The 14,281-nt window shown below is 39.9% G+C and overlaps 1 protein-coding gene across 1 annotated transcript in view; it reads left to right on the top strand.

The window, feature by feature from the left end:
* The window catches only part of ZPBP (zona pellucida binding protein), a 148,237-nt gene extending 139,488 nt beyond the window's left edge, over positions 1–8,749 (top strand). The window contains exon 8 of the mRNA XM_010831052.1: positions 8,594–8,749. Coding sequence (XP_010829354.1) covers positions 8,594–8,688 — 95 coding nt within the window. The 3' untranslated portion in view covers positions 8,689–8,749. The remainder of the gene's footprint in view (positions 1–8,593) is intronic.
* Positions 8,750–14,281: the final 5,532 nt, after the last annotated feature.

Genomic DNA, 14,281 nt, shown 5'->3' with positions numbered 1-14,281 from the left:
ATCTCTATTTGCATGGAATATCTTTTTCCAGCCCTTCACTTTCAGTCTGTACGTGTCCCCTGTTTTGAGGTGGGTCTCTTGTAGACAACATATATAGGGGTCTTGTTTTTGTAGTCATTCAGCCAGTCTTTGTCTTTTGTTTGGGGCATTCAACCCATTTACATTTAAGGTAATTATTGATAAGTATGATCCCGTTGCCATTTACTTTATTTTTTTGGGTTCAGGTTTATACATCGTTTTTGTGTCTCTTGTCTAGAGAATATCCTTTAGCATTTGTTGGAGAGCTGGTTTGGTGGTGCAGAATTCTCTCAGCTTTTGCTTGTCTGTAAAGCTTTTGATTTCTCCTTCATATTTGAATGAGATCCTTGCTGGGTACAGTAATCTGGGCTGTAGGTTATTTTCTTTCATCTCTTTAAGTATGTCCTGCCATTCCCTCCTGGCTTGAAGAGTTTCTATTGAAAGATCAGCTGTTATCCTTATGGGAATTCCCTTGTGTATTATTTGTTGTTTTTCCCTTGCTGCTTTTAATATTTTTTCTTTGTGTTTGATCTTTGTTAATTTGATTAATATGTGACTTGGGGTGTTTTGCCTTGGGTTTATCCTGTTTGGGACTCTCTGGGTTTCTTGGACTTGGGTGATTATTTCCTTTCTCATTTTAGGGAAGTTTTCAACTATTATCTTCTCAAGTATTTTCTCATGGTCTCTTTTTGTCTTCTTCTTCTGGGACTCCTATGATTCGAATGTTGTGGCGTTTAATATTGTCCTGGAGGTCTCTGAGATTGTCCTCATTTTTAATTCGTTTTCCTTTTTTCCTCTCTGATTCATTTATTTCTACCATCTATCTTCTATTTCACTAATCAGATCTTCTGCCTCTGTTATTCTACTATTTATTGCCTCCAGAGTGTTTTTGATCTCATTTATTACATTATTCATTATATATTGACTCTTTTTTATTTCTTCTAGGTCCTTGTTAAACCTTTCTTGCATTTTCTCAATCCTTGCCTCCAGGCTATTTATCTGTGATTCCATTTTGATTTCAAGATTTTGGGTCATTTTCACTATCATTATTCAGAATTCTTTATCAGGTAGATTCCCTCTCTCTTCCTCTTTGGTTTGGTTTGGTGGGCATTTATCCTGTTCCTTTACCTGCTAGGTATTCCTCTCTCTCTTCATCTTGTTTATATTGCTGAGTTTGGGGTGGCCTTTCTGTATTCTGGCAGTTTGTGGAGTTATCTTTATTATGGAGTTTCCTCACTGTGGGTGGGGTTGTATCCATGGCTTGTCAAGGTTTCTTGGTTAGGGAAGCTTGTGTTGGTGTTCTGGTGGGTGGAGCTGGATTTCTTCTCTCTGGAGTGCAATGAAGTGTCTAGTAATGAGTTATGAGATGTCAGTGGTTTTGGAGTAACTTTGGGCAGCCTGTGTATTGAAGCTCAGGGCCATGTTCCTGTGTTGCTGGAGAATTTGTGTGGTATGTCTTGCTCTGGAACTTGCTGGCCCTTGGGTGGTGCTTGGTTTCAGTGTAGGTATGGAGGCGTTTGATGAGCTCCTATTGCTTAATGTTCCTTGGAGTCAGGTGTTCTATGATGTTCTCAGGATTTGGACTTAAGCCTCCTGCTTCTGGTTTTCAGTCTTATTTTTACAGTAGTCTCAAGACTTCTCCTTCTGTACAGCACCACTGATAAAACATCTAGGTTAAAGATGAAAAGTTTCTCCACAGAGAGGGACACCCAGAGAGGTTCACGGAGTTACATGGAGAAGAGAAGAGAGAGGAGGGAGTTAGAGGTGACCCGAATGAGATTAGGTGGAATCAGAAGAGAAGAGAGCAAGCTAGCCAGTAATCACTTCCTTATGTGCGTTCCACAGTCTGGACCACTCAGAGATGTTCATGGAGTTATACAGAGAAGAGAAGAGGGAGGAAGGAGACAGAGGTGGCCAGGAGGATAAAAGAGGGGAATGAAAAGGAGAGAGACAGATCCCACCAGTAATCAGTTCCCTAAGTGTCCTTCACCATCTGGAATACACAGAGATGCAGAGAGTTGGGTAGAGAAGAGAAGGGGGAGGGAGAAGACAGAGGCGACCTAGTGGAGAGAAAGGAGAGTCCAAAGGGGGAGAGAGCAGTCAAGCCAGTAATCTCGCTCCCAAGTAAAAATGGGTACTGAAGGTTGGGTTCTTAAAGGTACAAAATTGATAACAAATACCAAAAAGCAAAGATTAAAATTCTAGAGTAGAGGTTGGATTTTCAAAAATACAATATTAAAGAAAAGAAGAAGAAGAAAAAAAACAAAGTCACAAAAGTTGTTAAATATATATATGTATGAAGTGTGCTTTAAAAAATAGTCTTTTTTTTGGAAAAGTAATAGTAGGTTATAAAAATTAAAGGAGTAATAGAGGACTTAAAAATTTTAAAAAGTTAAAAAAAGAAAAGAAAAATAATGATCCTAAAAATAGTAAAAATATATCTAGGACTTTCTCTGGTGTTGTTGTGGTTAGTGTGGGGTCAGTTCATTTTCAGATAATTCCTTGGTCCGGCTTATATTTCTCAAGATCTATAGGCCCCTTCCTATGTAGTCGGTACTAACTACAGGGTGTTAATCTATTGCACCTGTCACTTCCAAGGCGGTTCGCTCGGTTTTAGCTTCTGTTTGCTGGTCTCTTCAGTGTCTGATTTCCGCCCTGACAGAAGGGGGCGGTGGTGGCCACTTTTTTAGGCTCACTTGTTCAGTTGTGCTGTGGGGAGGGAGGGACGCTGCAGACAAATAACACTGGCATGTACTTGTAATGTCTCAGCCACACTGGGCCTGCCCCCGCTCATGGTGTGTGCACCCTCCCTGTCCACACAGCTCAGGCTCTAGGTTGCTCCACCGGGAACCATCCGAGGCTGGCCCTGGGCTGCATGCACCTCCCAGGTCTAAGCTGCTCAGGTTCAGGCACTCGGGTAGTCCTCAGAGGCACAGACTCTGTTGGGCCTGTGTTTTGTGCCCTTCCCAGCTCCGAGCAGCTTGGGTGATGAGGTGTTTGGCGAGCACGGTCACCGGGACTTATCACCTCTCCCGTCCCTGCTGCTCGGTTTTCTGGGTGTACAACTTGTGCACCTTTTCAGGCGGATGACTGTCCAGAACCCCAAGAAGTCTTAGTTAGCAAAGAAGCCTGCTTGCAGTTTGGTAGATAATGTCTCTCTAGGGCTGTGATTGCCCCCTTCCGGCACTGGCTGCCTGTCACCAGAGGGGGATGGTCTGCAGCTGGCTAGTTCTGTTCAGCCCTTCTGTGTGCGGGCCTGGCGGTGTCTTAGGGCTTTTCGCATGGTAGCTATCCCACAGTCTGGTTTGCTAGCCCAAATTAGTTCGCTCTGATTACCCTCGGGGGCATTCAGGCCCGATCCTTAGTCTAAGCAATGCAGCCGGCGCCTCCCTACCCAGCCTCGCTTGCTAGTGGCGGGTGCAGGCGTCTGAGCTGCTTCTCCGCTGGGGGAGTTATCGTTGGGCTCGTAATCTGTGGGTTTTAATTACTTACTTATTTTTCCCTCCCTATTATGTTGCCCTCAGTGCTTCCAAGGCTCGGCACAGCCTTGGCAGTGAGAGTGTTTCCTGGTGTTTGGAAACCTCTCTTTTTAAGACTCCCTTCCCGGGATGGAGCTCCGTCCCTACCTCTTTTGTCTCTTTTTTTGTCTTTTATATTTTTCCTACCTCCTTTCGAAGACAATGGGCTGCTTTTCTGGGTGCCTGATGTTATCTGCCAGCATTCAGAAGTTGTTTTGTGGATTTTACTCAGCGTTTAAGTGTTCTTTTGATGAATTTGTGGGGGAGAAACTGGTCTCCCCGTCCTATTCCTCCACCATCTTAGGACCACCTCCTGCTTAGGCTATTTTGAATCCCTTGAGATTTCAAATGAGTTTTGTGATGGATTTTTCTGTCTCTGAAAATACCACCACTGAGATTTTGATAGAGATTTCATAGAATCTATAGTTTTCAGAGACAGAGATTTCATGGGTAATTTTTAGTAGTACTGACATATTAATAACATTAAATACTAAAGAACATAGGATATCTTTCCATTTATTTATCTTTGGTTTATTTCTGCAATTTTTGGTAGTTTTCAGTACACAAGAAATTGCCTCCATGGTGAAGTTACAATAGCATATATTTTTGATGCTGTTGTAAGTAGAGCTGCTTTTTTTTTTTTTTCTTTCCTTTACAGATTGTCTAGTCTATAGAAACACCACTGATTTTTGCGTGTCAATTTTGTATCCTGCAACCTTGCTGAATGTTGTATCAGTCAATATTTTTTAGTGTGGAATCTTTAGGATTTTCTTCATATGAGATCAGTTCAGTTTGATCGCTCAGTCATGTACAACCCTTTGCAACCCCATGGACTGCAGCACACCAGGCTTCCCTGTCCTTCATCATCTTCCAGAGTTTGCTGAAGCTCATGTCCATTGAGTCAGTGATGTTATCAACCCTCTCATCCTCTGTCATCTCCTTCTCCTCCTACCTTCAATCTTTCCCAGCATCAGGGTCTTTTCTAAGGAATCAGTTCTTCACATTAGGTAGCTAAAGTATTGGGAGTTTCAGCTTCAGCATCAGTCCTTGCAAAGAACATTCAGGACTGATTTCCTTTAGGATGGACTTGTTGGATCTCCTTGCAGTCCAAGGGACTCTCAAGAGTCTTCTCCAGCACCACAGTTCAAAAGCATCAATTCTTCGGCTCTCAGCTTTGTTTATAGACCAACTCTCACATCCATACACGATACTGGAAAAACCATAGCTTTGACTAGACGGACCTTTGTTGACAAAGTAATGTCTCTGCTTTTTAATATGCTGTCTAGGTTGGTTATAACTTTCCTTCTAAGGAGCAAGCGTCTTTTAATTTCATGGCTGCAGTCACCATCTGCAGTGATTTTGGAGCCCCCCCTCCCAAATAAAGTCTGTCACTGTTTCCATTGTTTTCCCATATATTTCCCATGAAGTGATGGGACCTTAGTTTTCTGAATGTTGAGTTTTAAGCCACCTTTTCCACTCTCCTCTTTCACTTTCAAGAACCTCTTTAGTTCTTCTTCACTTTCTGCCATAAGGGTGGTGTCATCTGCATATCTGAGGTTATTGATATTTCTCCCAGCAATCTTGGTTCCAGCTTATGCTTCATCCAACCCAGCATTTCTCATGATGTACTCTGCATATAGGTTAAATAAGAAGGGTGACAATATTCAACCTTGACGTACTCCTTTTCCTATTTGGAACCAGTCTGTTGTTCCATGTCCAGTTCTAACTGTTGCTTCCTGACCTGCATACATATTTCTCAGGAGGCAGGTCAAGTGGTCTGGTATTCCCATCTCTTTAATAATTCTCCAGAGTTTGTTGTGATCCACACAGTCAAAGGCTTTGGCATAGTCAATAAAGTAGAAGTAGATGTTTTTCTGGAACTCTGTTGGTTTTTCTATGATCCAGTGGATGCTGGTCATTTGGATCATACCCACTAAAAACAGGGATAGCTTCACTCTTCCTTTACCATTTGAATTTGCTTCCTTTTTCTTGTCTAATTGTTCTGGGCAAGACTCAGTACTGTGTTCAATGGAAGTAGAGATGGTCGCCATCTTTTTCTAATCCTGATGTTGCAAGAAAATGCTAAGCTCCCATCTCAAGGGATTTCCTAGTTGAACTTCTCATTGAGAGCATGCTCAGTGTCTTATAGTTTGATCTTTATTTGTGTGTCCCAAATTCTTGATTTGTCTGAGCACTATTCTGTGGATCAATAAAGTAGCAATCATTGGATATTTGTATTTTCTCTTTTGGGCCTGTTTTTAATTTTCTGTCCTTTTCTCATTGATTGATATGAATTATGTGTGTTTTCTGAATGATAGTCCTCTGATGGCTACATAGCTGCAACTATTTCCTAGGTTTCCTGCTTGACTATTGTCAATTTTATGATTCTTTTTATTAAGTTTCTAATTTTAATACTAAATGAATCAATTATTTTCTATTATTGCTAGTCACTTTCTTTTTAAAGAAATTAGTCCCCATCTAAAATTCATGGAGATTTTTTTCCTGTATTTCCTTACCATTTCTTTATATGTTGATACTGATTAGTCACCAATGGTTCCTTCTCTTCTTATTGAAATAATCAAAATTTAATTAGGCTACTCTTTTAATTGTAGCTATGAGATATTCCATTCCCTGAGACTCAAACCTGAAAGATAATTTCACTAATTTTGTACTTTAAATTTAATAATATTTTAGCATTTTCCCTCAATTTTGCTTAAGAGAGAACAAAATATTTCAGAATATATCCTAGGAGAGAGTGTTACAGATAAGGGCCCTGGTCTGGTACTCAGTGGTGAAGAATCTGCCTGCTAATGCAGGAGATACAGGTTCAATCCCTTGGTCAGGAAGACCCCTCGAGAAAGAAATGGCAACCCACTCCAGTGTTCTTGCCTGGGAAATCCCATGGACAGGAGGGCCTGGCAGTCTATAATCCATGGGATCACAAGAGAGTTGGACATGATTTAGCGACTAAAAAATATACATATACAGTATTATGAAAGCTGTTTAAATATAAGAATATTTATTAGAATATCATTATTTATGCTTTGGTTTCAATGGTTTTATGCCAGTTTCTGTTCTGTTTGTGACAGTCATGTAAAAATATGTGTGTAAGACTTCATGTAGGCTTCTGTTCTCCATGTTTAATGATTTAACATTTTTAATACCTTTGCTCAGTCTTTCCATATTTGTGCTTCAAGAAATATTAATATGCTTCTTTGAGAGAATGTGTACCATGGTCACACTTCTTTGAGAAACACTATATCATTAGAATTTTACCACATGCATTTTTACTTTAAATACTCTTCTTATTACTGCAGCAAATCAATTTAATTTTGTTTACCAATTTTTTTTCCATCTGGAACATTAATTTCCAAATAAAATATCTATTAAAACCGAGGAACTCTATGAAACCTAGAACAGAGAATACTTTCTCTGGGTGATGGTTAAGATATTTCCCAATTTGAGAAAATATGTATTTTGAAAGAAATATGAAATTAAATAATATAATATGACCCAGATCCAATCAGTGACATGTATTATTAAAATTACGGCACTAAAAAAAAAATCTTATTTCATGGCCTATGATAACCCATCCTTGGATGTGCTCTTATTAACATCTTTGTGGTCCCTTGGCTGATGACATATGCGATAGGAAAATCGGAGGCCCAAGCCCTGTTAGAGGGCTGATGTCTTCCCATGACCTTCACGGCAGTACACACGTAGAAGAGGTGGGTGAAGATAGCAGCCATGCAGTGCACAGGGCTAAGCATTTGTTGAGTCAATGCTTGTCACAAACTTGGTGTTTTCTTTTGTAAGTCATCTGATTTCAGTCCTCACAATAACACTATGACTTGACTGTCATTGTACCTCTTTTAGAAATGTTCAGTTCAGTTGCTCAGTCATGTCCGACTTTTTGCGACTCCATGGACTGGAGCTTGCCAGGCCTCCCTGTCCATCACCAATTCCCAGAGTTTACTAAAACTCATGTCCATTGAGTCAGTGATGCCATCCAACCATCTCATCCTCTGTTGTCCCCTTCTCCTCCTGCCTTCAATCTTTCCCAGCATCAGGGTCTTTTCAAATGAGTCAGTTCTTCGCATCAGGTGGCCAAGAAATGAGGAAGCTAGAACTAAGAGAATTGACTACTTTGCCCAGGATCCCAAACTTAGTCAACAAAAAGAATGTATTTAACATAACGTATTGGTTTCTTTCTACCTTTCTTTATTTCTCATCATGCAGAAGGAGCATTGGTAATACTCGTGATAGATCCTTATGTTAGGGATGACCAAACTGAGTTACATTTTAGGATAAGTAGTTCTTCTAAAATTACACTTTTAGCCCATGATAGAAATAGAATTTGAAACCAGATGATTGTTAAAAATAATCTGCAAGTCCTTCCCATATTTGCGGCTGTCTTTATACATCTGGAGTATGCTTACTATGGACCATCTGGTAGTCACATTGTTCTAGAATTTCCAGGATGGCCAATAAGCCTTCTAATGTCAACACTGTGGGCTGTCTTGGCTTAAGCTTACATGAGACATTTAGAGGAGTCAAACTCATAGAAACAAATTGTGGAATGGTGGCTGCCAGGACCTAGAAAAGGGGGAATAAGGAGGTGTTTAATGGGTGTAGAGGTGCAGTTTGTCCCAGATGCAAAAGTTCTGGAGATTAGTTGTGCAATGATTTGAGTATACTTGACACTACTCAACTATCCAGAGGGATGGTATGGTGAGGGAGGAGGGAGAAGGGTTCAGGATGGGGAACACATGTATACCCGTGGCGGATTCATTTTGATATTTGGCAAAACTAATACAATTATGTAAAGTTTAAAAATAAAATAAAATTTTAAAAAAAGTATAAAAAAAATAAAATACTTGATGAACAAACAAATAATAAAAAAAATGGTTAAAATGGCAGATTTTATGTTATGTGCATTTTACCACATTTAAAACCAAAAAGAAAAAAAAATCTTCTTTGAAAATGTATTCTCCATCTAAAGTTAAACTACATGGCATTAGGAGACTGTTACTTATTAACTTATTTTTTATTCACAGTAATCTGCAGCCCTGGATCTTATAACTCCCGTGATGGAATTCACTGCCTTCAGTGCAATAGCAGCCTGGTGTTTGGAGCAAAAGCATGTTTATAGGTCCATTTTGAGCTCGTCGATGGTTTGTCAAACACAAAAGTATATTTTTGAAGTATTAATATATAATAAATCACTATTATGCCAAAATTAAATGTATTAGATTTTACCAAAAAAAAGATGTCATTTTAATTGAAATGCTGTATATCCAAATTCTTTATACACAGAACAGCCAATAATCTTTATTCATTAATGCCAGACCTACATATGACTCCAAAATATTTCTTGGGTAACTGTATTTAAGATAATTTCAAATATACTATATTAGGTTAACCCAAAAGGTTTTTATTATTTTTCAAAAATTGCCCATTTTGTCATTCAGTTCAGTTCAGTTCAGTCGCTCAATCGTGTCTGACTCTTTGCGACCCCATGAATCGCAGCACGCCAGGCCTCCCTGTCCATCACCAGCTCCCGGAGTTCACTGAGACTCACGTCCATCAAGTCAGTGATGCCATCCAGCCATCTCATCCTCTGTCGTCCCCTTCTCCTCCTGCCCCCAATCCCTCCCAGCATCAGAGTCTTTTCCAATGAGTCAACTCTTCGCATGAGGTGGCCAAAGGACTGGAGTTTCAGCTTTAGCATCATTCCTTCCAAAGAAATCCCAGGGCTGATCTCCTTCAGAATGGACTGGTTGAATCTCCTTGCAGTCCAAGGGACTCTCAAGAGTCTTCTCCAACACCACAGTTCAAAAGCATCAATTCTTCGGCGCTCAGCCTTCTTCACAGTCCAACTCTCACATCCATACATGACCACTGGAAAAACCATAGCCTTGACTAGACGAACCTTTGTTGGCAAGGTGTTGTCATTATTATATGTTAACTAATCTGAGGCCACCATATTCTTCTACAGTAATTGTAATTTCAGCTTGTTTCAGTTCTTTTCTTTAATTTTATGTAATTTTATTCCTTGCAGTTTGAACTTTCATAGCTCAAAGTCACTTTTTTAAAACGCCAAGTCTTATTATTGCAATTTTTAGCTACTTTAGTTAAGACCTAGACCCATACAGACACATACCCCCAAACACATTATGGATTTTTAATACAGTTCACTGTGGTGATCTTAAACTTTTCAGTTTAAAGTCCCTCAAATTATCTTTTTAACATCTTAGAATAAAGCAGTCATTGTAGGTGCCTAAATTAACATTTGAAGGACTTCTCTGGTGGTCCAGTGGTTAAGAATCTGCCTTGCAATGCAGGGGACACAGGTTCAATCCCTGCTCGGGGAACTAGGATGCCACATGCCAAAGAGCAACTAGCCCACACACAGCTAGACAGTCTCTGCTGCATGCCACAACTAAGACCCAGTGCAGCCCAATAAAGAAATGCATGTCTTTAAAAAATGAATAAATAATTCGCCATTTGAGCTTTTGTGGAGACAAAGAGGAGCTAAGCAACCCCTTCCCCAACAGCCTCTCTAAGGATGAGAGTCCAGCAGCTCTTCTCCTTCACTGTTAAAGCATCTGTGACAGGCATTGCTACAGCCACCTCACACTCTCTCACCCTGGGGTGTTGTGTTCCAATATGAAAAACTGCCACAAATTTAGACATTAATTACAGGGAAAATACATGAGTAAATCACAGAATCAGTAGCTTCTCAGTTTTATACTTACTGCTTTATTATACTTGTATCAGCTTTATTATACTCTCTTTGGAATGTTTCCTGTGTTTCTCTTCATCTTTCCTTTCTTGAGACATGAACACATGTGAATGGCAAATGCACACAGGTTGGATCTGGGCACAAGTGTGCAGGACACTGGACAGTTTACAGAGAGGCATTTACTGACCCTGAGGCCCTGCATGGCATTTTGAAAGGTCCAGTTACTATATTAGCTTCTCATTTGTTCTCCCTGTAGGTAAGTGTTACCTGGAATTCTCACAGAAATACAGAGGCAAGGGAAATGACATTTCTTTGTGAGCCCTAGTGATGTTTCTCTTAACAGGCCTTTGGACTGTAATCGTTTTGTAATTGTTTTCCTCTATTTTTGAGAGGTTTTTCAGGAACCTTATTTCTACCCTTAAGTAACATGTTTCTGCTGTTTCACTGTTTGGGTAGCTTATTGTTCTTCTAGCACATGCTTTCTGTAGCTTGTAAAAGACCTATTAAGTCTCCATCTGTGAAAGCAGTGCAGCCTCCTTGAGTTTCCAAATTTCTACATTGTATAGTATGATGAATTGGGATACGTATTCTTTCCTTTGTACTCCCTGAGTTGGGATTAGTTTCTTCTTCTTCTTTAACAGCTCAGAGGACTTGAATTTCCCATGCGTCTTTGTAAGGAGTGACCAGGATCAACTGGGAAGCAGCATGGGGTGTTGCGGTGGTGTGGGCAGAGGAGGGCAGAAGGACTCAGGGTGAGAGGGGACAAGGGGCAGGGCGATCACGGCCAGCTACAGATTCTCACCTCACGGAGGCTGGCCAGAAGCAGGGCCACGCAAATGACGGGGCGGAGCAGGCCAGATTTAAGCATGCAGGCAGAGAGAACAGTTTGTAGAAACTGAAACAGAGAATAGACTAGGAGAAGAAAGAGAAATGTTCATTATTTCTCTTTCTTGGGTCCCATAGTGAAATGTTCTTTGCCCTGTTTGATCACGTGTCACATTTATTTTAGTTGCCTGTATGTCTGTCTTTCACATTCAACAATATTAATACCAGAGTATTCCTAGTTTCCTAGCCTTCTTCATAGCACATAGCTATGAGCTTAGTAAGTTTTCAGTTACTTAATAGATTATTAATGTCCCATCAATATAAATGCTTTAAAACTAAGATAAAAGTTGCCTCTATCGTATTGACAGATTGGTTGTGGAATGTTGAAAGTTGTAAGCAGTTGACAATGTGTATGATTAAAAACTATCAACTAATCCCTAAGATAGATTGTTGACATAAGGCAGTTTTGATGTTTATTATTTTTGTTAATATCAAAATAATATCTTGCATTTATATAATGATTTATTTTTATCGAAACTTTTCTTAAATTACACAGTCTGATGTTTACATTGACCTGTGAAGTTATGGCAAATATGATTCCATTTTGTATTTTATTGTTTAGATTTTTTCTCATTATAGATGTGTAATATGTACTCATTTGGCAATATGTAATATTGGTCCAGTAATTTCACTTAAAGGACACTATCCAAAGGAAGCAGATTAGAGATCAGGTGAAATATTCCATCTAGGGTTACTAATAATGAAAATGGAATTAATAGAAATTATCTACAAGAGCAAAATGGTTAAATAAATTATGTTGTTTCCATGTGGTAGCATGTTATGTAGTACTATATAGAGTTTAGAAATGGAGACACAAAGGTAGAGAACAAACATATGAACACCAAGGGTTGTGAAGAGGGGGGTGGGATGAATTGGGAGATTGAGATTGAGATATACACATTACTGATACTTGTGTAAGACACATAACTAATGAGAACGGACCGTATAGCACAGGGAACTCTACTCAGTGCTCTGTGGTGACCTAAATGGGAAGGAAATCTAGAAAAGAGGGGCTATATGTGTACATATAACCAATTCACTTTGCTGTACAGCAGAAGCTAACAGCATTGTAAAGCAATTATACTCCAATAAAAATTAATTTAAAAAATAAAATATTAAAATTTTAGGTCTTAAAACACAATGAACCAAAATGTTAAGAGTGACCATTCTTTGTAATAGATTCCTGTGTGAGGTTTTTTTGATACCATCTGTTTTCCAGATTTTCTGCAATGAAATGAATTACTTTGGGAAATCCTGGAAGCAGTAAACATATTTTGACAAATGACAAGAGTAACCATTTGGGGAAGACACTGTTGCTCATCTCTTCAGTATCTACTTGCCCACCTTCTTCCCAGTGGAACACCAAGTTTATTTACTCCAGAGAACTGTCCTTCTTAGCCAGTCAGCATGTGGCTTTTCTCTGACCTCTGTTTTGTTGAAACTGTGAGGTGAATGCCCTGAGGATGGAGCCCACACTGAGGACCCAGAGTGGAGACTCAGGAAGAGCTGGGCCTTGATGGTGATGATGAATCACTGCCCTTATTTTGTTTGAATCCCAGCCTGTCCTGGATACCCCAGCTCTGTGAGATACAAAAGCTTCTTTAGTTAAAGCAAGTTAGGTTTTCTGCAACCAAAAGCATGCTAATTGGTAGAGTGTTCATTCATTATAGGAAATAGGTAAAACAGAGGAAATTAGAAGTAGGGGGAGAATACCACTTATTGCTTCATAACCTGGATGTCAGCAATGTTAACATTTGGGGAAATTTCCTACATTTGTGTGAATTCTTTATTCATGCATATGCAGCCAGTATGTCCCTTAATATATAATGTTTTCTGTAGAATTGTATTCACCTCAACATAATTTTGGGATTCCCTTGTAGCTCAGTTAGTAAAGAATCTGCCTGCAGTGCAGGAGACCTGGGTTCAATTCCTGGGTCAGGAAGATCCCCTGGAGAAGGAAATGGCAACCCACTCCCACTTGTCTGGAGAATCCCGTGGACAGAGGAGCCTGGAGGTCTACACAGTCTATAAGCTCACAAAGAGTCGGACATGACTTAGTGACTAAATCACCAACATAATTTTAATGACTATTACATTTGATACATTTCAGCAAAATTAATATGGCGAAACATTTCTAGTTGTTGGACATTGCTGCTGCTTCCAGATTTTCACTGTTCTATATAGCATTATAGTTAACATCTTCTTTCTTAATACTTGGGTATTTTTAAGTCTTCTCTATGCTGAGTACCCAGAAATAGAATATTATAATCCTTAGGACCATTTGCTAGATTTCTTTCCTAAAGAATTGTACCAATTTATAGTCCCACCACGGAGAAGGCAATGGCAACCCACTCCAGTACTCTCTCCTGGAAAATCCCATGGATGGAGGAGCCTGGTAGGCTGCAGTCCATGGGGTTGCTAAGAGTCGGACACAACTGAGCGACTTCACTTTCATGCATTGGAGAAGGAAATGGCAACCCACTCCAGTGTTCTTGCCTGGAGAATCCTAGGGACGGGGGAGCCTGGTGGGCTGCCGTCTCTGGGGTTGCACAGAGTCGGACACGACTGAAGCAACGTAGCAGCAGCAGCAGCATAGTCCCACCAATGATATATATCAGAGTACATACTTCACCACACACTCTCTGAATTCATTTTTAAAATGACTTATTTCAACAGATGGAAATAGTTTCTCATGTTTTTTTCTTTTTTGGAGTACTGATGAGGTTGAGCATCTTCTGATACATATAATAGATAACACTTGGTAAGCTTGAAAGTGAAAGTGAAAGTCAGTCAGTTGTGTCTGACTCTTTGTGACCCCATGGACTATACAGTCCATGGAATTCTCCAGGCCAGAAAACTGGATTGGGTAGCCTTTCCCTTCTCTAGGGGATCTTCCCAATGCAGAAATTGAACCCATGTCTCCCACATTGCAGGCAGATTCTTTACCAGCTGAGCCACAAGGGTAAGCTTGGTTAAGCTTGAATCCTAGCAGTTCCAAGGGTGTTTGGTTTCCAAGGGTTACCTACAGTATGTATAGAAAATTGTATTTGCTGGCTTATCAGGGATGTGCATTGGTTGTGTCAGAATTACCCAGTGGGGACCCCTCCAGTTAGTT

The sequence above is a fragment of the Bison bison genome, unplaced genomic scaffold, assembly GCF_000754665.1.
Source record: "Bison bison bison isolate TAMUID 2011002044 unplaced genomic scaffold, Bison_UMD1.0 scf7180017864522, whole genome shotgun sequence".
NCBI lineage: Eukaryota > Metazoa > Chordata > Mammalia > Artiodactyla > Bovidae > Bison > Bison bison.
Note: the sequence above shows the minus strand (reverse complement) of the source record. Positions and strands in the feature narration are given on the sequence as shown.